Below are 24,456 nucleotides of genomic sequence, written 5' to 3'. Positions count from 1 at the left end.
TTTTTTCTTTCAAAATCATGTTGCAAGAGAGAGAATTTGAAATTGACATTGCTTTCCTTGATACTGTTATTTTAAAAGAATTGAATTTTATTCCTCTTACATTCAGTAATTGTTTCCTGATCCTTTCCTTTTAAACAGGATTGACTAGATGGCTGATCAGGAAAATAATTTTTGTCCATTTAGTTGAGACGGATGTTTCAAACTCAATTATTGAATCATAAGGGGTAATGAATAGTTTAGTTGTTTATTTTTTTTCCATTTCTTTTTATTACTCAAATGAATTTATCACATCTGTAGTTGTATAATGATCATAACAATCTGATTTCACAGGATTTCCATCCCACAGTCCAGGCACATCCCCCCACCCCCCAAACTGTCTCCTCCGGAGACCATAAGTTTTTCAATGTCTGTGACTCAGCATCTATTCTGCAAAGAAGTTCCGTCTGTCCTTTTCTCAGATTCCACATGTCAATGAAAGCATTTGATGTTGGTGTCTCATTGTATGGCTGACTTCACTTAGCATCATAGTTTGTAGGTCTATCCATGCTGGTATTTCATTCTTTTTAATGGCTGATTAATATTCCATTGTGTATATGTACCATTTCGTCTTGATCCATTCCTCTGTCTATGGACATTTAGGTTGATTCCATGTCTTGGCTATTGTAAATAGTACTGCAATGAACATTGGAGTACATGTGTCTTTGCGAGTCATGATTTTCTCTGGGTAGATGCCCAGGAGTGGGATTGCTGGATCAAATGGTAGTTCTAGTTTTAGTTTTCTGAGGAATCTCCATACTGCTTTCCACAGTGGTGGCTGCACCAATTGACAATCCCACCAACAGTGTACTAGTGTTCCTTTTTCTCCAGCCCCTCTCCAGCACTTATTATTTGTAGACGTTTTGATGATGGCCATTCTGGCTGGTGTAAGGTGGTACCTCAGAGTGGTTTTGATTTGCATTTCTCTAATAGTGAGTGATATTGAACATCTTTTCATGTGTTTATAGGCCATCTGAATGTCTTCTTTGGAGAACTGTCTGTTTAGATCTTCTGCCCATTTTTTGATGGGGTTGTTTGTTTTTTTGGTATGGAGCTGCAGAAGGTGTTTATAAATTTTGGAGATGAATCCCTTGTCAGTCGATTCACTTGCAAAGATTTTCTCCCATTCTGTGGGTTGTCTTTTTGTGTTGTTTAGGGTTTCCTTCGCTGTGCAGAAACTTTGAAGTTTGATTAGATCCCATTTGTTTATTTTTCTTTTTATTGTCAATACTCTGATAGGTGGATCTGAGAAGATGTTGCTGTCGTTTATGTGAGAGAGTGTTTGGCCTATGTTTTCCTCTAGGAGCTTGATAGTGTCTGGTCTTATATCTAGGTCTTTAATCCATTTGGAGTTTATTTTTGTGTATGGTGTTAGGGAGTGTTCTAATTTCATTCTTTTCCATGTGGCTGTCCAAATTTTCCCAGCACCACTTGTTGAACAAGCTGTCCTTTCTCCATTGTATATTCTTGCCTCCTTTGTCATAGATTAGTTGACTGTAGGTGTGGGGGTTTAATTCTGGGCTTTCTATCCTGTTCCACTGATCTATAGTTCTGTCTTTGTGCCAGTACCATGTGGTTTTGATGATTGTTGCTTTGTAGTATAGTCTGGAGTCTGGGAGCCTGATTCCTCCAGCTCCATTTTTCTTTTTCAGGATGTCTTTGGCTATTCTGGGTCTTTTGTGCTTCCAAACAAACTTTAAAATACTTTGTCCGAGTTCTGTGAAAAATGTCCTTGGTAATTTGATAGGGATTGCATTGACTCTGTAGATTGACTTGGGTAGTATAGTCATTTTGATAATATTGACTCTTCCAATCCCAGAGCATTATATATCTTTCCATCTATTTGTGTCATCTTTGATTTCTTTCATCAGTGGCTTGTAGTTTTCAGAGTATAGGTCTTTTGTTTCTTTAGGGAGGTTTACTCCTAGGTATTTTATTCTTTTGGTTGTGATGGTAAACGGGATTGCTTCCCTAATTTCTCTTTCTGATCTTTCATTGTTAGTGTATAGAAATGCCATCAATTTCTGTGAATTGATTTTGTATGTTGCGACTTTGCCAAATTCTTGGATGAGCTCTAACAGTTTTCTGGTAGAGTCTTTAGGATTCTGTAGGTATAGTATCATGTCATCTGCAAATAGCGATAGTTTTACTTCTTCCTTTTATTTGGATTCCTTTTATTTCTTTTACTTCTCTGATTGCCATGGCTAGGACTTCCAGAACTATGTTGAAGAGTAGTGGGGAGAGCAGACATCCCTGTCTTATTCCTGATCTTGGCGGGAATTCTTTCAGCTTTTCACCATTGAGAATGATGTTCGCTGTGGGATTGTCATGTATGGCCTCTATCATGTTGAGGTAGGTTCCCTCTATGCCCACTTTCTGAAGGGTTTTTATCAGAAATGGGTGTTGGATTTTGTCAAAGGCTTTTTTTTTTAATTTATTTTATTTTTTTAAATTTATTTTTATTTTTTTGTCTTTTTGCGATTTCTTTGGGCCACTCCCGTGGCATATGGAGGTTCCCAGGCTAGGGGTCAAATCGGAGCTGTAGCCACTGGCCTACACCAGAGCCACAGCAACACGGGATCCAAGCCACGTCTGCAACCTACACCACAGCTCACGGCAATGTCAAAGGCTTTTTTTATGTCTATTGAGAGGATCATATGGTTTTTATTCTTCAGTTTGTTAATGTGGTGTATCACACTGATGGATTTGCAGATATTGAAGAACCCTTGCCTCCCCAGGATAAATCCCACTTGATCATGATGTACAATCCTTTTAATGTATTGTTGGATATAGTTTGCTAGTATTTTGTTGAGGATTTTTGCGTTGATGTTCATCAGTGAAATTGGCCTGTAGTTTTCTTTTTTTGTGGAGTCTTTGTCTGGTTTTGGTACCAGGGTGGTAGTGGCCTCATAGGATGAGTTTGGGAGTATCCCTTCCTCTGCAATTTTTTGAAATAGTTTCAGAACGAGAGGTGTTAGCTCTTCTCTAAATGTTGATAGAATTCGCCTGTGAAGCCATCTGGTCCTGGACTTTTGTCTGTTGGAAGTTTTTTAATCACAGTTTCCATTTCATTTCTTGTGATGGGTCCATTCATCTTTGTTATTTCATCTTGGTTTAGTCTTGGAAGATTGTACTTTTCTAAGAATTTGTCCAATTCTTCTAGGTTTTCCATTTTATTGGCATATAGTTGCATATAGTAGTCTCTTATGATCCTTTGTAGTTCTGTGATGTCCATTGTATCTTCTCCTTTTTCAGTTCTAATTTTATTGATTTGAGTCCTCTCTCTTTTTTGCTTGATAAGTCTTGCTAGGAGTTTATCAATTTTGTTGATCTTTTCAAAGAACCAGCTTTTTGCTTCATTGATATTTTCTATGGTTTTCTTTGTTTCTAGTTCATAGATTTCTGCTTTGATCTTTATGATTTCTTTCCTTCTACTAACTTTACGTCTTGTCTGTTCTTCTCTCTCGAGCTGCTTTAGATGTAAAGTTAGCTTGTTTATTTGGGCTTTTTCTTGTTTCCTGAGGTGGGCTTGTATTGCTATAAACTTTCCTCTTAGAATGGCTTTTGCTGCATCCCATAGGTTTTGAAGTGTCGTATCTTCCTTGTCATTTGCTGCTGGGTATTTTTAAATTTCCTCTTTGATTTCTTCAGTGATCCATTGGTTGTTTAGCAGCATGTTGTTGAGTCTCCATGTGTTTGTGTTTTTTCAGTTTTTTTCTTGTTGTTGATTTCCAGTCGTATAGCGTTGTGGTCGGAACAGATGCTTGATATGATTTCAATTTTCTTAAAGTTACCGAGGTTGGATTTGTAGCCCAGGATGTGATCAATCTTAGAGAATGTTCCATGTGCACTTGAGAAGAGTGTGTATTCTGTTGCTTTTGGATGGAATGTCCTATAAATATCTATTAAGACCATCTGGTTTAATACTCCATTCAGGGTCTGTGTTTCCATATTGATTTTCTGTCTGGTTGATCTGTCCATTGCTGTAAGTGGGGTGTTAAAGTTCCCCACTATGATTGTGTTATTGTGGATTTCTCCTTTTAAGCTTGTTGGCAGTTGCCTTATATATTGTGGTGAATGTATTTTGGGTGCATAGATATTTAAAATTGTTATATCTTCTTCTTGGATTGAGTCTTTGGTTATTATGTAATGTCCTTCCTTGTCCCTTAAAATATTCTTCATTTTAAAGTCTATTTTGTCTGATATGAGTATTGCTACTCCAGCTTTCTTTTGATCCCCATTTGCATGAAATATTTTCTTCCATCCACTCACTTTCAATTTGTGTGTATCCCTAGCAGTAAAGTAGGTCTCTTGAAGACAGCATATATTGGGTCTTGTTTTTGTATCCATTCAGCCAGTCTATGTCTTTTGGTTGGGGCGTTTAGTCCATTAACATTTAAGGTAATTATTGATATGTATGTTCTTATTGCCATTTTATTAATTGCTTTGGATTTGTTTTTGCTGCTCTTTTTCCTTACCTTCTTCTCTTGTTCTTTTCTGCCTATAGAAGTTCCTTTAGTATTTGTTGTAAGGCTGGTTTAGTGTTGCTGAATTCTCTCAGCTTTTGCTTATCTGTGAAGGTTTTGATTTCTCCTTCAAATCTGAATGAGTGCCTTGCTGGGTAGAATAATCTTGGTTGAAGGTTTTTTCCTTTCATCACGTTGAGTATATCATGCCACTCCCTTCTGGCCTGCAGAGTTTCTGTTGAAAAATCTGCTGATAGCCTTATCAGGGTTCCCTTGTATATTATTTGTTTCTTTTCCCTAGCTGCTTTCAAGATTTTCTCTTTGTCTTTAATTTTGGTCAGTTTGATTAATATGTGTCTCGGGGTGTTCCTCCTTGGGTTTATTTTATATGGTACTCGTTGTGCTTCCTGGATTTGAGTGAGTGATTCCTTCCCCATGTTAGTGAAGTTTTTGGCTATCATCTCTTGGAATATTTTTTCTGTCTCCTTCTCTCTTTCTTCTCCTTCTGGCACCCCTATAATATGGATGTTGGTGCATTTCACGTTGTCCCAGAGTTCTCTGAGACTCTCTTCATTTGTTTTCAATCTTTTTTCTCTTTTCTGTTCTGTATCCGTAATTTCCACTAATCTGTCCTCCACCTCGCTTATTCATTCTTCTGCCTCCCGTATTCTGCTGTTAGCTGCTTCTAGTGAATTTTTTATTTCAGTTATTGCATTTTGCATCTCTTCTTGTTTAAGTTTTATATCTTGTATCTCTTTGGTCAGTGTTGCCTGTAAGTTATCCATCTTTGCCTCCAGTTTATTTCCACTGTCTTGCATCATCTTCAGCATCAACAGTCTAAAGTCTTTTTCCTGGAGGCTGAGAATCTCCTCATGGCTTTGCTGTTTTTCTGGGGTTTTTCCTTTCTCCCTCATCTGAGTTATAGTCCTCTGTCTTTTCATTTTTATAGGTTTTTGGTGTGATGACCTTCTTACAGACAATAGAGTTGTAGCCTCTCTTACTTCTGATGTCTGCCCTCCTATGGCTGAAGTCAGTATGGGGGCTTGCTGTAGGCTTCCTGATGGGATGGGCTGATGCCTGCCCCTGGTAGTAGGAGCCAATTCTCATCTCTCTGTTGGGTAGGGCTTTGTCTCTGGATGGGATTAGAGACAGCTGTGTGCCTGAGGGTTCTTTAGGTAGCCTGTTTACTGAGGGGTGGGGCTGTGATCCCACCTGGATTGTTGTTTGGCCTGGGGCTTCTCAGCAGCTGGCTGAGGAGTGGGGCCAGATTTCCCCAAAATGGCCACCTCCAGAGAAAGGCACTGCTGCTGAATATTCCCGAGAGCTTTGCCTTCAATGTCCTTCCCTCACAACAAGCCACATCCACCCCTGTTTTCCCAGGATGTCCTCCAAGAATTGCAGTCAGGTTTGACCCAGATTCCCTTGGAGACTTGGCTTTGCCCTGGGACTCAGTGCAGGTGAAAGTCTGTGTGCGCCTTTTAAGAACGGGGACTCTGTTTCCCCCAGTCCTGTGGAGCTCTTGCGCACAAGCCCCGCTGGCCTTCAATGCCAGATGCTCCGGGTCTCTTTTCTCCCTGTGCCAGATCCCCACACGTGAGATTTTGATGTGTGGCTCAGAACTCTCACTCCTGTAGGTGAGTCTCTGTTAACCAGTTAGTTTCCAGTCTGTGGAGCTTCCCACCCAGGAGGTATGGGGTTGTTTATATCATGAAATTGCCCCTCCTTCCTCTTGATGTGGCTTCCTCTTTTTCTTCTGGAATAGGGTATCTTTTTTTAAGGTTTCCAGTCCATTTTGGTGAAGTGTGCTCAGTCTTTAGTTGTGAATTTTGTTGTTTTTAGGAGAGAAGTTGAGCTCCAGTCCTTCTATTCTGCCATCTTAATCCCGTCCCCAGGTTTAGTTGTTTCTAAACTTTGTTCTCAGGGATGCAATTGTTAGAATATATCATTTATTTTCAGCCATCAAAGAGCTTATTATCTAATAGGTTAGGTGTCAGTATTAAATGTTTTATTAACCTAGAACCTAAATAATTTATCAGGGGGAAATATCCTACCAGCAAGAGTTGCCAGTGAAGCCTTTTCCACAACTGTAAGCCTGATCTAAAGTTCCGAAATGCAAGAAGTTTTAATAATCTAAAGATTTTTTTTTTTTTAATACATTGAAGACCTGTTTTGGAACTGGCCCTGAATATAGGCAGAAATTCAGTAAGTAGAGACTAAGAACGGAGAAAAAATAGGCACTCCAGGTGGATGTTATATCTTAAGCACAGGCCTGAGAAATGCAAATAACAAAGGGGGAAACCAACAACAAAACGAAAAGACAATCTACGGAATGGGGGGAGATATTTGCAAATGATATGACCAATAAGGGGTTAATATACAAAATATATAAATATTTCATACAACTCAATAACAACAACAACCAACCCAATTTTAAAATTGGGCAGAAAAGCTCAATAGAATTTTCTCCAGAGAAGACATAGGCACAATAGGCACATGAAAAGATATCTGTTCAACATTGCTAATTATTAGGGAAATGCAAATTGAAACCACAATGAGTTGTCACCTCACATCTGTTAGAATGACTATCATCAAAAAGATAAGAAATAAAGTGTTGGCAATGATGTGGAAAAAAGGGAATCCTCATACACTTTTAGTGGGAATGTAAATTGGTACAGCCACTATGGAGAACAGTATGGAGGTTCCTCAAACAATTAAGAGTAGAACTACCATATGATCAGCTATCCTTTTTCTTGATATTTATCCAAAGAATATGGGGGAAAAAACTAATTCAAAAAGATGTATACACCTCTATGTTCATTGTAGCATTATTTATAATTACTGAGATGTGGAAACAGCCTAAGTGCCCATCAAAAAATGAATGGATAAAGAAGATGTGGTACACACACACACACATGAACATTATTAAGCCATAAAAAGGTCAAGTCTTGCCCATTTTGACAGCATATGAGTATATTATGCTAAATGAAATATCAAATGGAAAATAGGTAAATGCTGTATGATTTTACTCCTATGTAGAATATAAAAAAACAAACAAATGTGAAAACAAAATAAATGAATAAACCAAACACACACACACACACACACACACACACACACACACACACACACAGAACGGAGTAGTGGTTACCAAAAGGAAAGGGGTGGTGGTGGGAGGTGAAATGGATAAAAGGAATCAACTGTATAGTGACAGATAGCGACTAAGTTTTTGGTGGGGAACATGCTATAGGGAATACAGATGTAGAAATATAATGTACACACGAAACTTATATAATGTCATAAACCAATGTTACCTCAATTTTAAAAAATTAGAAGTTTCTGGATTTTAGAAAAGTATTACAATACCTGTACTCTATGTTATGTCACATCCTTGCAGAGTCCAGAAAATACCCTGTAAGCAAGTCATTTATATTTGTGCAACACCAAGCGGGATAAAGATAATAATTTCTTGTAAGTTCAGGTCAGGTTTTGCTAACAAATGAGCTAAACATTTGGATTTTTAGAGCTTCTGAATTTTGGAATTGTGGTTAAGGGTTAATATAACCAGAATTGATTGGGCTAGTGGGATGTACTTGAACTAATGTATACAGGGTCTTGAAAGTCAGGCTGAGACATTGAACCTCATCCACTAAATGCTTGGAGAACCCCTGGGGGTGGGATTTGGAGGGGATGAGTGCTGGAGGTATCTGGGTGGTATTTTATGAAAGTTATTCTAGAGACATGGGGAATCTGGTTAGCTTATTCCAGTGGGCCCAAGAATGAAGTGAATGAGAAAACCTTTTTTTTTTTTTTTTTTTCCCTGAAGAAGGGATCTGTAGAATTTCAATAGAATTTGAGAAGTGGTGATGGGGAGGTGGGTGGAGAAGAGAGTGAAGAAGGGGGTGGGAGCCAAAGGTGATTCCAAGGCTTGTGCTTAAGGAACTATGAGCAGAAAGCAGAAATCTTAAGGGAGGACTTGACTTTGTGGGGCTGACAGTGATTTGTCTTGCCTGTGATTTTACAGTTTGATGGGACAATCAGATAGACAAGGTCAAGTCAGACACCGGAAGTGACTATAGATCTAAAGAGAAGCCAGAGCTCCAGGGTTACATTTAGGGGAAAATTAGAGAAAACCTTGTGAGGGAGGGGGAGCTAAGAAAGATCAGGAAGAGTGGGTTGGAGTAATGGTTGGGGAGTGGACACCAGGACACAAGAAAAAAGAAGGGTGGTATGGCAAAGTCAGAGGACCCAGGGGGACGGGCAGGAAGACACCCTCTTCCTGAACCTAAGCAGCCAGTGTCTGGGCCACTGATGGATGAGGCATGCAGTAAACTGTCATGAAAAACCTGTGCCAAAAGACAAGGCAGATGCAATCATGAAATCAACTGGGAGCCAGATGCAGGCTAATAGGAACCCCCAGACCAGCACTGCTGTCGAAAACGATCCTCTCTTCCTGCTCATAGATGCGCATGCAAGTCTGAGCAGTAATTGCAGCAACTAGGTGTGTTTGGTTCTGTTTAACCTTAATATTTCATTTTGTTCTGAGGAGGACCTGATTTATTTGGAATAGTTTAGGCCACAACTAAAACCAAAACCAAACTGAGATTATGAGCAGGTTTTATTCAATGAGCACCAAGATCATTTTCTGAGACTTCAGAATTTTCTTTGTTCTGTTTTTCTTATCAGAATTGATTATTAGGTGAAAGTTAATTTTTAAGCAAGTATATGTGTATACATGTGAAGATTAGCTTAGAGTTTCCCAATTGCTGAAAACAGTACACACACACACACACACACACACACACACACACACACACACATATGTATACTTAAGTATACGTGTATATATATATACATACACACATTTAAAAATTTCTTTTATTTTGGAATTGACCTACTGTTTATCTCATTCTTTGTCCCTTTTTTTCTTTTCCTTTTTTTTAAAAAAACAAAGTGCCATGCCTACAGGTGAGCAAACAGACCTACCAGTACTTTGGCCTTTCAGTCTTAGCAGGAAAATAAATCACTGGGAGAAATCAATAGAATTCAGTTTTTTAACATTATTAAGTTTCGTTAATTGTTAGCACTTTAAGACATTTTCCTTTTATGGAAAATTTCAATAACTTTGGAGGTTAACTATTCAGTTTGAGATAAAATATTAGCAGTTTGTGTGGTGATTGTTTAAAAACTTTTGCTCTGCAAATATTGATTGCCTACTGAATGCCAGCTACTCCAGGCATTAAGAGGACACACTCCTCACCCCTGAGTTTATAGCGGGCAGGGAGGGAGCATCCTTACACAGGTGGGTCGCAGAGTCAGAGGCCCTGGGTGCACAGTTATCAGTGGTTCTGCAGCAGTGCTAGTGACTGCTTCTCTCTGCTGGGATCTGGGATGTATCTCTAAGGCAGGGCAGGTGGCAGCTAATGAAGCTCTTGAAGGATGGTGAGGAGATCAGACCAAGAGGGAGAGAAGAACATTCCAGGCAGAAGGAATAATGTGCCAGCTGCATGACCGGCCAGGCCTGTCAAAATGAGTGAGAAATTTAGTGTGCACGGGGCCTAGGTTGTATGGGGAAAACAAGGACCAAGGACCAAAAAGATAGAGATTGGCAGCAGTTTGAGAAGAGGCACCTGAGTACACAAAACCCTTAGGATTTGACTCCCTCTAGGCAGTAGATCATCCTAGAAGGCTTTTAAGCAAAGACATCTTCATTTTAGAAAAACAGTTCTGGGCTAGTGTGGTGATAGGGGGCCCAGCTGGGCACTTGCACTGGCTCCTGCAGGTGGTACCATTTATTGATTTAGCATACATTTTGCATCCAGTGTCTATCTGTTAAGTGTCTCTTTTGTGCCAAGTGCTGCATTTTGTGATTTGTGGTTCTGCAGATTTTCCTGCTTAGTTGTCTTTGTGATCAGCATACCCCATAAACGTACGAACCACATAAGTCAATGTATTTACCCTCAAGTAAAATGTTCCCGACAAAGCTCTTTGTGAAATATTGCAGTAGGTTGCTGCTTTTGCACCTATATGATCCTAAGCTTCTGTCTGTTGCAATATTTTTATGTATATCATTTACTATTTTAGAAATATAGAATGTTAGAGCCCCAAAGATCTTAGATGTCATCTGGGACAAAGTCTTCCTTACACACATAAAGGATTTCTAACCTAGAAAAATGAAGCTGCGTGTCACTTAGCTTGTTGATTCAGGGGCTGGAAATTTGAAATTCTTGAATTTTGAGATGCTAAGGACAAGAATTACACATTAGGTGTACACCGTATTTGTTGAGAAAGGGAAGGACATGACTTGTTCATGGCCTCTGCATCTCACGTTCCTTCACCTGACCTGGCTTTACTGCTTTCCCACAGTCCCTTCTAGAAAGTTTTTTATTCACAGTTCAACCTGTGATCCATTTTTCCAATGATTTGGTAGATGGTGAGAATAAGAATTAAATTTCATTGTCAAATGATAAATCTGGTTATAGTCAACTACCACTAATAATATACTTATGAGGGTTTTAAAACCTTGCCATCCTATAGCATCAGGTGTAATGAACACATGCTGCCCTAGTTTTGAGAAAAGTTAAGAAATCTTTAGGTATATGATAAATGAGAGTTGAGCCTCCCTCTCTGGGGCCTGCCTGAACCACAGTCTCTGAGTGGGTCTTCCTTCATTTACAGCCACAGGCTCCATCCGAAGTTTACAGACAGGGGTGGGAGAGCTCCATGGAGAAACCAGATTCTGGCATGGAAAGGACTACTGCAATTTTGTCTTCAAAGACTGGGTCCAACTTGATAAACCTTTTGCTGGTGAGTACCATGTTGTAGATTTCTGCTTATATTTTTGTCTTTTATTTGTCAGCATCTCAACAAATCTGCATGTTCATGACCTCACAGCTTTTGTTTTGCTTTATTTTGTTTTGAATATTTGGTAAAACATTGGAGACTAGGATTCAGTCATATACTTGAGGGCTTTCCCTTGTAAGTATAGTAAGAAAATAAAATGAAAAAGAGCTTACTTGTTTGAAATCTCCAGGTTTCATATAGGCCTATTTTCAGGGTAATAATCTCTAATTCTCCAAGAGATGATACCCTTCCTTTGATCATCTCCTTTTCTGCTTATCCTCTTCTTCTAGCATCAAAACAATGCCTTTCATATTATCAGTGTGCTTATATGTCGAAGAGGAAATAGAAATAACACTGCATAGCTTGGAGTTATTTTGGATAAAAAGGAAAAATGTAATATCAAGTACAGACTTAAATAATTAGCACCAACTCACATCTGCCTTGCCTAGTGAATATCTAATACTAAGCGAAATGGAAACATTTGGGAGAGGCGCATGGGGGGCTGTGTTCCTCAGTGTAAGATCTATGTTTCTCTTGGCCATAAAGGTATTGTTCTACCCAAGTCAAGAAATACACATCGTCGACATTACAAAAAAGATCTGTTTTCTCTTACATATCATAGTTGGGGTCAGAGCTGGGATCAGGGTCTTGTGTTCCTGGCACAGAAGTAGTAGGACCCTTGCCTGGTGCACCTGGGCAGATTTCATTGACAGGTACTCCACCCCCCGGATGCCATGGCATGACATTGCCTCTGCAGTCCATGGGAAGGCGGCTCGAGATGTGGCCCGCCACTTCATCCAGCGCTGGAACTTCACGAAGGTACATGATGGTTTTATCTTGATTCGGTCCACATAAAGAGAGACAGTCCTAAAAGAAGAGGTAAGAAGGTGCTGAGGTGATCACAGCTGTGCCACCCATCCAATGCTGGCTGCCTGATTGTCAGAGCACCTGGGCTTCTGAGCAAAAGAAAAGAAAAAGGTTCCCGAACTTCCATACCATGGGCAGTTTGGAGGACAGAGGGCTCATGGCCCATGGTTTAACCATTTGAGCACCTGGGACACTCAGTGTTGCTTAAGCATCTGGCCTGGACTGATAGTCACGTGGAGGGCTATTGGCTACTCTAGGAGGATGAGAGCCTTATCCAGGTGAGGGAGCTGGAGCTTCCAAGTCCTTTCAGTCCTGGCACTGCCCTGGGTCTGTATTGGTACAGGCTTCTGAGGATGTTCTGAGCAAAGTGTGTGAGAAGACGGAGCCGTTTTTCTTTTCTCTCAATTGTGTCTTACGTAGTGTGATGCCTTCATTACTGATAAGAATTTGACCTAACCTTTGTAGGTTAAGTACCTATCCTCCAGGTGTTATTAAGTTTCCATTTTATTTATTTTAAATAATGACCAGGTAATTTGGAGAAAGATTTAGTTTTAGTAACTATTTAGTAAAATAGTCACCTTATTTTTCATTTATATAACATTATAAACAACAAGAGCTCTTAGAAATAGTGGAAATATTTTTTACAAGAAGCGAATGAATGAATAAGTAAATAGATATTACTTTTCACCTACTGGACTGATAAAGATAAAATCTCTGTGAATACCTACAATTGGATTTGAGACCTTTGATGCTCTTATACCTTACTCCTAGGAGGATAAATAGGTGTAATACCAAATAGCTTCTTTTTCTTTTTTTTTTTCTTTTCTTTTTTGGCCATCCAGAGGCATATGGAATTCCCGGGCCAGGGATGAGATCTGAGCAGCACTTGCAACCTATGCTACAGCTGCAGCTGGGAGTCCCAACACTGCAGAAACACTGCCAATCCCATTTTTGCCACAGCGGGAACTCCCCAAAAAGCTTTTTTAAAAGTATGTAACCTCTGACTCAGAAAATCTATTTCAGGTATTTAAGCTAAAGAAGTTATTCAATAAGTAATTTATTTTGACATTGCATCTAATAAGTGATATGAAATGAGAAATAACTAAAATGCTCATTAATAGAAACTTGTTGCAAAAATTATGATTGTTCCATGGCATTTTATTATGAAGTTATTTTAAAATGATATATATAGTGCTTCTATATTGCTGTTGCAAGAAATCTACAACATAGTAAAAAATCAGCTTATAAAATAATCCCATTTTTGCAGTTGTCTACTTCTATAATCTAGGTCGTATTTACACTTTTTTAAAAAATACAAAGCAATATTGCTTTCTCCAAAAGGTAACAGAAGGAAAAAAGGAGTTTTCTGCCTCTGAGAAATAGAAAGAAAACAAAAATAATCTATTGTCTCTCCACCAAGAAACCCCCACTGTTAATATTTCTTTTTTAAATGAACCTGAATTTTTTTTTTTTAAATAATCACAAAGTAGGGAAGAATGGAACTTTTTTCATTTGAATTTTTTTACCTGTTTTTCTTTATTTTTAGATTATGAAACCAAAATATCGGTCCCTTTCTTATCCTTTCCTGCTTCCCAAATCTCAAACAACAGCCCATGAGTTGAAATACCAAGTGCCTGGGTCTGTCCATGCTAATGTACAGGTAAGTCTGGCTTTTTTTTTTTTTTTTTTTTTGTCTTTTTGTCTCTTTAGGGCCACACCCATGGCAAATGGAAGTTCCTAGGGTAGGGGTCTCATCAGAGCTGTAGCTGCCGGCCTAAGCCACAGCCACAGCAGCACCAGATCCAAGCCATGTCTGCTACCTATACTGCAGCTCACAGCCACGCCTGATCTTTAACCCACTGAGTGGGGCCAGGGATTGAACCCGCATGGATACTCGTCAAATTTGTTAAGACAACTCCAAAGCAAATCTGAATGGACTTTTTAAAATTTAGTATTATAGTTTCTATTTTAAAATATGTGATTTATCCTCTTTTTAAAACGCTTGTATAAATATAATAATTGCATGTCTTAAGGCCAGCCAAGGAGAGGCTTGTTGTGTAATTCCTTCTGAAGTGATCCTAGAAACACAATACCCTGTAAACCTAGGACTGATACCAGTTAAGTACCTGGAGTGTGGCTGAAACCTAGCATCTAAGAAACTAGTTATAGTGCAACCTAATTTTAGTTCCTAATTAAATGGCTTTTAGAGGTACTTTTTTTTTTTTGGTCTTTTTGCCTTTTCTAGGGCCGTTCCCACAGCACATGGAGGTTCCCAGGCTAGAGGTCTAATTGGAGCTGTAGCCTCTGGCCCATGCCACAGCTACAGCCACAGCAACTTGGGATCCTAGCAGCATCTGCGACCGACACCACAGCTCACGGCAACACTGGATCCTTGACCCACTGAGCAAGGCCAGGTATCGAACCCGCAACCTCATGGTTCCTAGTGAGATTCGTTAACCACTGAGCCACGTGAACTCCTAGAGGTACTTTTAATAGAATGAGGAATTTGCTTTTTAGAGTCACAAAATTTTACCATATCCAGTCCAACATTCTCAAATTACAAATGAGAAAAGTAAGACCTGGTGGCACTATAAGACTTGTTCAGGGTCATCCAGCTGGTTATCAGTAGACGTGGAGCTTGAAATCCTAATGTAGTCCATTGTTACCCAATCTGTTCCCTCCACCAAGTCCAGCTTTTATATCTTGAGATCACACAGGGACAGAACTAGGATTGGTCTCCTGTGGCATTGCCTTTTGTTCAAAGTCATCACTATCAGCATCAGAAGTGTTGTTTAAGTAAGGATCCAGTAGTCTGCTGCTGACATCACTATTACAGATTTCTTTAATTTGGACATGGAGTCCAGTGAATATGATTATATAAATGAAAAACATAAATCAGTTACTTTGTACTGTGTGCAGATAGACATACAAGAAATAGACATTTTAGGAGTTCCCGTGTGGTTCAGCAAGATAAGAACCTAATATAGTGTCCTCAAGGATGCAAGTTTGATCCCTGTCCTCATTCAGTGGGTTAAGGATCTGGCATTGCCACAGCATAGGTCACAGATGCGGCTCGGATCCGGCATTGCTGTGGCTGTGGTGGAGGCTGGCAGCTGCATTTCTGATTTGACCCCTAGCCTGGGAATTTCCATATGCCATGGGTGCAGCCCTAAAAAGGAAAAAAAAAAAAAAAGACATTTCAGACCATACATCAAATAATAGAACAATCAAAAAGATAAATCACTTAAGAGAAATACCCTCAGCAAATATTTATTCATCCCAGGCTAAAGAAGACAACCAATTTAAACTTAGAGGCACAGATTGATATGCATTTATACATAAGTTAATGAATATTTTATGAACCTGTTTAATTTCATTCTACTTGGAGGGACAAATTATCTACTCTGTAAGACAAAGTGGGAGCCTTGATATTAAGAAAACAAGAGAATTTAATATTTAAGATGACAGTAACACCAACTCAGTGATCAACTTATCAAAGTTAGCAGATGCTAATTAAGCATCCATTGAAAAGACATTGCTGGGAATTGTGTATTTTTCTGATTAGCAAAAGATGTTTTATCTCAGTGTTGCATATACATACATCTTCTAATGCTTTTTGGTAAAGACCTGTTTTGCATATTCTTATCCTGCCCTGATGAGGCAGATAGATGCTTTGCATGTCCACCCTTCAAAATGCTGTGCTTGGTTTACCTCCTCCATATCACTGGATGTTATGGTAGAAATGCAGCTAGATCAGTGCTTTCTTCTTCCATGTTCATACATTCATCCCTGACATGCCCTAGCTGCCTGGTCTCTGCAACGCCAACATCTTTGAAAGGAAGTTTACCAAGACTCAGTGACTCATTAATTCATTTATTCAGTCACCTTGTATCTATTATGTGCCGTCTGTTTGCACAGTCAGGTCATCAGTGCACATTTGGATCCTGAGGAGGCAGACAAAAGGAGTTCTCTGCCTCAGGAAAAGGACTTGGCTGGGGAGAGACAGCTCTGATGTTAACAAAGCAAGGCGTGGTCTAGGACCAAATGCCAGGCTGAGAGTGCAGACCAGCGTGCCATGGAAGTCAGCAGATGAAAGGGACAGAACCGGGCGCCTCCTCTAAGGAATGAACCCTCTGCTCAGAAGACGGTCGAACTAACTGCAGCAAACCATTTGCTCTTGAAGAGGTGGTAGATGAGGTTCAGACAGCAGAAGGCAAGGTTAGGGGTGCCCCAAAGTGCTGGCCTGGTTCGCTTCTACCTGATCCCGGAGACATTAGTGAACTTTGGAACCTTTTGGAACCTTTTTTTTTTTTGATTTGGGAGGAAGTGTGATACTTGAATATTTTAATGAAGTTTAACCTAGATCGTGGTTTCCTAATAGGCTTTTGCCTGTGAAATGCTAATAGCTAAAAAAGGTTTCTATGGACAGAAAAGGTTTTGCAGATTTTTAAAATAGAAGACTTCTTAGTGCCTTTGTTATGCTGATGTGTGTCATGAAACCGCTAAGAGTGAATATTCTATGAGCATTTCCTTAACTGACATAGGACCTCTCGTTTTGTCACATGTCTGTATATATGTGACAAGTAGAACAAGGAGACAAGTAAAGGGTCCATTATGGTAATTCTAGCATGTACTGATTTTGTATTGGTAAATTAGTTGTCTTTTTCTTTAAGAGGGCTCTCCTGCAATTTTAAAAGGTTTAGACCTCACAAAACCTGGATCCCTGCTGGTTGACAATACATGTTTTTCAGAACTGCCAAAATAATACCAGTTGAGAAAATACTGGGTACTGCCAGGCAGTGCATCTTTTTGAAGACAGGAAAATCTGAGATGACCAGAAACTTAAAAAAAGAAATTACCCTGTTCTATTTCTCCTTTTCTGTAAAGTTCTGACCACAGTATTGTTTCACTTCACATTACCTACTTATTGGCTTTAAACGTTATTTCTCTTGTTCTGGATATTGTTGTCAAGTTATGACTGTAACGTGCTTAGAGGGTACAAGCAATAATTTAGACAAATCCTTGGTTTTCCAGAGAATCCAGAAGGGAGCAAGGAGATAGGAACCTTGCTGTGTAGGAGGCTGCTTAATTTCGAAGGAATTGGTTGTCATACTCTCAAACCATTGACCCTCTTAGCTATTGTGTGGCAATAAACAAATGGCTGTTACACACTCTTGGTAGAGAAATTAAATAAAATTCTTCCTTAGGTGTATTCTTTTTAACATTGATTTTAACACAGTTTATTGTTGATAACATAACCAGAGACCACAAGTTTAATTAACTGAAAAGGAGCAATGAAATGTGGTGAGGGGAAGGGGCAGATTCTAGAGTCAGACTGTGTTCAAATTCCTGTTTCTCTATGTATGAGGCATAGAGCCTTGGGAAATAATTATTTCACCTTTCTCTATGCATAGCCTTCATCTTTAAAACAGGGATCATAATAGTATCTGTCTCATAGGTTTGTGATGATAGTTTAATTCATGCAAATCACCTAGAAATGTGAGCTAGTTTAAATTATATCAATATTAGCTACCACCTTCACGCTTTCCCTAGTCTTTTTAAAAGTTTGCAGCAAAGAAGCTGACATTTCTCTGAATGGGTCACCAAGCTTGTTCTGGACACAAAACCTTTCTATCATTTATACCATATATATTGAAATGGAAAGAAAGAGCGTTAGACACAGTAAGGTAAATCATAGATAAAATTCATCTCATTCTTTCAGCTGCAGAAGGGATCCCAATTATTTAATTTTTTTAATATGAGAACATTGGACCTAATCACCCTTAGGCACATACTGCCAGTAATTCCACACCAACTACAGCTGTTGTAGAAGACTGACACGGCCAGCCAAGGAGACGAGGGCTAGGCAGGCAGGATGGACGCCTGCCCCCACCAACACCAGTTTCTGCTTTTAAGAAAGTCATGCAGACCTGAGAGCTGACTTCAGCAGCTTCCCCTGACACTTTAAAATAATCTTGAGTGTTTCCCCTCAGTGCTGGGTGTTCCCAGAATCCTACCAAGAGCACTTGGAGAAGACAGAGCAGGAGAAAGGCATGGGGACGGGGCTTGGAGGAAAGATGATTCCGAAACTGCTTATGCACAGAGTATATTAAAAGAACTTGTTTTCTCCCTAAAAAGAACAAACTAGGTTCCTGAATGCTGTTATTGCCAGTTTCAATAAATGACCAAGGCAGAGGACATTTGACATGTCTATTAAGGTAAAAGAAAGTGTTTAATGCCACATTAGTATCAACATGGAATCGATACACAAAACAATCCTTTTTATTAAATTGGACAGCTTATAGTAGAAAAATCATTTGTTAGACAGTCATTGCCAAGAAGTAACAATTCCACTGGTGTCACGTCTTTTTTGTTTGTTCGTTTGCCTGTTTGTGTTTTTAGGGCTGGACCCATGGCATATGGAGGTTCCCAGGATAGGGGTTGAATCGGAGCTGTAGGTGTCAGCCACAGCCACAGCCACAGCAATGCGGGGTCTGAGCCACATCTGCAACCTATACCACAGCTCACAGCAACACTGGATCCTTAACCCACTGAATGAGGCCAGGGATCAAACCCGCATCCTCATGGATGCTAGTCAGATTCTTTCCACCGAGCCACGACAGGAACTCCTAGAGTCATGTCTTCAATCTCTTATTCTGTTAAAAGAAAAGAAGAGAAAAAATATATACAGGCAAATGTAGATGATATCCGAATTGTACTACTGGAAAAAAATGTGTACCTTCACCTGGGAAAAATATCCAAATGACAGTTCAAAGGATGTCAATGTAGGAATCAAAGCAGATTTCAAAGGACAGCAGAATGTTTGGTATAGTGATGGAATAAGGTAGGCAGCAATGGTGAAAGAAAGCCACTTGACTTAGTCCTAAGGATATTTCTTACCATAGAAGCTGTTTTCCATTTACAGACCATGTCTTTGTGCAGAAAGACTTCTGTGGATGCTGCTGTGGGTCTGAGCTGGCTGAAGCCACATGAATAGGAAATGTTGCCTCTGTGCCTGGCACTGCACTAAGTTTATTGTGAATTATCTCATTTAAAATTCACCAGTCTATGAATTGTGCTTCTCTTTGACCCTTTATTTTTATAGATGAGGAAACTAAGACTTTGAGAGGTTAAAATAACACAGTGAGTAATGGAGGGGCTGGGACTGGATTCGAAGCAGTCTGATTTCAGCCCCTGAGGTCATAACTGTGAGGCAAGGAGACTGTTTCCAATAAGTCCCAGGATGGTTGTAACCGCCAACGGCTTGGCAAGGCGACAATGTATCTCATGCTGGCCTTTTCATCCTCTGCTGCCACAGACTCAAATCCAGCCCCAGCCACCCCCTTTGCTTCTTTTCGGCTTCCAGGAAGCCCCAGCTCTATGGCTTTTCCCTAGGACTTCTCTCCCTTTTAAGCCTTATTCTTCAAAAATCATATCCTCTTCCTTTCCTTCAGCTTCAAGGTTAACCTGTTGCTCAGGCAAAAGGATCATCCTCTTTGAATAATGGCACATGGTGAAATGAATGGATGACATTCAACTATAGAGAAATGGTTCTTAGAAGGAAGAGCTTGGTAGTCTGAGGCAGATTCTTGAGCAGCCTCCGTTTCTGCTGCTCCTTGCCTGCTCTACTCCTCAATGCAGACTAGAAGGATGAGGCCCAAAAGTTTAAGCACTTCTTTCTCTCCCCAACCCATGTCATTTGTGAGCTGTGAAATGGAGGCCAACTTCTGTTTGAGAGACCAAAAAAAAGTGCTTTTGTCCTGATCGTCTTTGTTCCATAATTGACTTGGGAGCTTAGAGAAATAAAAAGAAATTAAGACATGTACTGAATGTATAGGGAATAAAAGCATTTCAGTAAGAGAATGGGAATTTGGGACAAATGTTAAAGTTTAGAAAGTTTTCCTTCAAGAGGTATTTCAGTCTGTATCTTCAGCTGGAGCCCAATGTATATATGGGGATTAGGGCTTATGGATAAAGATAAGGCTATCTTTTAAGTTAAAAATATGGCACAATACAAAGGAAAATGACTGGTTTTAGTTATAATCTTGGTAAATAAAATCAGAAATATGACCTTTTATATACTTTGAATTTGTATCCTGTGGATTGGATTGGGAGTTTGGGGTTAGCAGATGCAAACTAGCATATATAGAATGGATAAACAATGAGGTCCTGCTGTATAGCACAGGGAACTGTATTCAAGATCCTGTGATAAGGCGTAATGGAAAAGAATGTAAAAGAGAATGTATGTACACGTATAACTGAATCACTTTGTTGTATAGCAGAAAGTAACACAACATTGTAAATCAACTATATTTCAATTTAAAAATTCTTAAACTATTCAAATTTGAGGTTTGAAAAGTGTGGGTTAGATTTGATTCTCAAGCTACTTGGGGCAATGAAATGAGCAACATTTCTGCATGTGTAAGGAGGAGTTTGAGGCTTGTCTCAGTTACACTGGTTTGAAACAGAGATGAGAGACAAGTTGGTCAGGTCAGCTAAGAAAAAAGTGAGTAAATCTTAAGTTTAAAACAAAGAAAAATCAATCAAAATGTCTTTGACCTGGAGTTCTCTTGTGGAGTAGCAGGTTGAGGATCCTGTGTTGTCAGTGCAGTGGCTTGGGTCGCTGCTGTGGTGCAGGTTTGATCCCTGGCCCGTGCTCTTCCATATGCCACAGGTGCAACCAAAAAAGCAAAAAAAAATTTTTTCTTAAGTTAAAGAATTTTATCAAATATTTTAAAATATAACAGACATAAAACCAATTATGTATTGGATCACTTTATGTATTTTTAATAAGTATGGGTATTCTTTTATTTTTAATTTCAGTTTCCCTCAAGAGCAACAGTTTCAATATTCATTTCAAATCAGGATTACCAAATATATTTTTAGAGTGATTCTTCTATGATGATACACTATTGTTTAAGGAAAGTCAGGTGATAAATATTTATTGACACCTACTATATGCCCAACATTATATTGGAACACTAGTTAGAATGCTTAAAAATTGTAACCAGTGGCTTTTAAATGTTGAAAAAGCCTCTCGTGCACAGCTATAGTCTACTCTGAAGCATCCTGGCATGATCTGCCATAGCTCAAATGCATCCTCTAGGGTTCTTATTAATAATATCAAACACTTGTGTACCACTTACTAAGTGCTCAGCCTCCTTTTGCATCCTGCACAGTAATTCATTCAATCCTCTCTACAATCCTATGATGTAGATATTCCATTTTATAGAACAGAAATCTGAGACACAAAGAGGTTAAGAAACTTGACCAACAGCCCAAGAAATGGCAAAAAAAAGAAAGAAAGAAAGAAAGAAACTTGACCAAGATCAAAGCCACTAAGTGTTTGAGCTAACCTAGGCAGTCCCACTGTACATCTGTGTATTAAGCATATACTCAGGTGTCTGAGCTGGAAGCTCTTATTGTAATCCAGGTGGGAACAGGTGAGTGTCTAAAGAGAGGGAGGTGGCATCAGTGAGAAAGCTGAGTTGAAGTGACATGCAAGACCTGACAACTAATTAAAGGCAAAATCAGGATTACATGCCTAAATGAATCTGTTTGTCTTTTAGAATGTATTAATCTTAAGAGTATCTATTTGAGAGAAAAGGAGTTATCACCCATTATCTGGTCAGAGCTAAGGTGACCATATCAATGAGGTTCAAACCAGGACACTTTTATTAGTAAAAGTGGTGTTATTAATACACCAGGTGTTCTGAGGTAATTGTGGAGCTATCATGGAAAAAGAGTGCAAATAGTCACCCTACTCATAGCCATTAAAAGAAGTATTTATTTAAATATCTCTTTTAAAAGTTTATTGAAGTGTTGTTGATTTGCAACGTGTTAATTTCTGCTATACAGCAAAGTAACCAAGTTATACATATATATTATTTTTCATATTCGTTTCCATTATGGCCTTTTCCATTTCCATGTGGCCTTCCTCCTGCCAGCTCTGGTCTGCTTTGAAGGATCCTGGCATGATCTGCCATAGCTCAAATGCATCCTCTAAGGTTCTCATTAATAATAGAAAACACTTATGTACCATAAGTGTTGAATTTCAGATCACAGAGTTTGTGTGTAGAGACTAAGAGAAACTCTGCGGGTAATGGGTTTAGTCTGGGAACCTTAATCATACTTTAGATCTGAAGTACACTAGAGCTAGTGAATGTAGCTCCCTGTGCTGTAAAGTAGGACCTTGTTATTTACCCATAAAAGTATCTCTGAAATGCTCTTTGTAGAAACCACACTATATGGTTTCCAATTTTGAATGAAAATAATCCCGGGTCAAAGGGCATGTATTCAGGACTTAATTTCCAGCTGGACTCCTTCATTATGAATTATGTCCAAGGACCAGTTCCCCACCCACCTACTCTCCTTTGGCCCATCCATGACACACATGCCACTATAATCATTTAGTTGTTTAGATGAAAGAAGATTGACTTCATTATATTAATACTTCTGGTGTCATCTCTATTGACTTATGTTTGCTCCTTTCTGATTGCTGCCTTGTAGTTGCTCCGCTCTGCTGCTGATTGGTCTGCTGGTATAAAGTACCATGAAGAGTCTATCCATGCTGCGTATGTCCATGTGATAGAGAACAGCCAACACTATATCTATATAGAAGTAAGTCTTGCTTGTGTAAATTGGTGTGACAACCTGCTTCCTTAAATATCACATAGAGATTGCAGTGTCCCCAAACTCAAACCTGCTGCAATATATTGAGACATGGAGAGGTCTTGGGTCACCTGAATTTTGATTTCCCCAGCATATCTGACATTCACTTTGCATTTTGATTAACTCAGGACTCTAAGAGGCATCCCTTAAATCCTTGTTATTAAAATGTATCAACTTGTAATAGTATTAGCGAGAAATACCCCAACCTAGAGACATAAATTTTGATTTGGCTTGAGTTGAAAATTATAAATGTAAGGCATGTCCTGCTTCAGGAGAGCAGGCATAGAGGTAAGTGGCTCATGGATGCCGCTGGTCTGGGGATGTGAGAGTGGAGAGAGTGCAAGAAAAGGAGCATAGAAAAGGGAGATTAGAGATTTTTGAGGGCAGGTGCCACCTTCTTCAATCCTGTGTGAACTTTTTTTTTCAGAAAGCTTTTTCAGATCCCAGAGTTTGTGTGTAGAGACTAGGAGAAACTGCAGGTAATGGATTTAGTTTGGGAACTAATTATATTAATCATATGTTAGATCGGAAGTTAGTTTGGAGCACTTGGAAAAATCCTTAAAAAATAGAAAGTCATCAGGAGTTCCCTTTATGGCTCAGTGAGTTATAGACCCAACCAGTATCCATGAAGATGAGAGTTTGATCCCTGACCTCACTCAGTGGGTTAAGGATCTGGCGTTGCTGTGGCTGTAGTGTAGGCTGGCAGCTGTAGCTCCAATTCAACCCCTAGCCTGGGAACTTCCATATGTGGAAGGTTCAGCCCAAAAAATAAAAAAAAAGAAAGTCATGACAATGGAAAAATAAATCAAAGCACATCTTTCTTCTTTATTTTAGTCTTTTCTTCCCATCGAATTAAAAAAATATATGGAGAGGGACAGGGTCACTGAGGAAAACCATTCAAGCCCTACTTCCTTCCCCTTGCATCCTGGCCCTCTCCCCTGCCATGCAGTGACAATTCATTAAAAGGCAAGTAGGAAAGAATTGGAGCTTAATTTATTTCACAGGCCCGAAGACAGAAAAAGCTGATTAAAAATATTAGCAAGCTAAATGCAATGTCGTATCCTGAGTAAGATCATGCAACAGGAAAAGGATATTAGTGAAAAAATTTGTGAACTCTAAATATGATCTAGAGTTTAATAATACTAATACTGTTAGTATTATTAATTTCAATAATTATACCATAATAATGTGAGATGTTAATGGCTGGCTCATCTGTTCCCCAGGATCCTTTCGCGTTGTCTCTCTTTAGTAGTATTCAATCAGCTTTTCTTTTTAACACTACCACAGTACTAAATGAGGTCAGTAAAGCCATGTCGGTACACATAGCTGTGGACATAAATTTGGTTCAAACACCTGTAGCCTAGAAGAGCTGTTGGCATTGACTCTGCTCAGTGTTTCCAAAAAAGGAGAAATGAAGGACACGAGTATGTTACAACTGCTGAGGAATGCTAAGCTTCTCTGTGATATGAATTCAGAAAAGCAAACATGGTTTGGTTGCCGCTGAGATTTTGATTTTCTGATGCCCTAAAGGGAAACATATTCTCAAATGAATTTTTGAACAATGTCTTTCTGTAAG

The 24,456-nt window shown here is 39.2% G+C and overlaps 1 protein-coding gene across 14 annotated transcripts in view; it reads left to right on the top strand.

Moving 5' to 3' along the window:
• Nucleotides 1-24,456, top strand: part of PLD1 (phospholipase D1) — a 224,052-nt gene that overhangs the window by 134,399 nt on the left and 65,197 nt on the right. For 12 of the 14 annotated variants that reach the window (XR_002337490.1, XM_005657100.3, XM_013990128.2 and 9 more), the window contains 4 exon segments: nt 11,178-11,306; nt 12,043-12,161; nt 13,756-13,869; nt 22,719-22,829. Coding sequence is in view for 13 of the 14 variants with exons in the window: in XM_005657100.3 (XP_005657157.1) it covers nt 11,178-11,306; nt 12,043-12,161; nt 13,756-13,869; nt 22,719-22,829 (473 nt within the window). In the remaining variant the exon portion in view is untranslated. 14 annotated transcript variants of the gene reach the window in all.

Source organism: Sus scrofa, chromosome 13 (assembly GCF_000003025.6).
Source record: "Sus scrofa isolate TJ Tabasco breed Duroc chromosome 13, Sscrofa11.1, whole genome shotgun sequence".
In the NCBI taxonomy this organism is placed as follows: domain Eukaryota; kingdom Metazoa; phylum Chordata; class Mammalia; order Artiodactyla; family Suidae; genus Sus; species Sus scrofa.
This window is presented reverse-complemented; position numbering and strand designations above follow the sequence as displayed.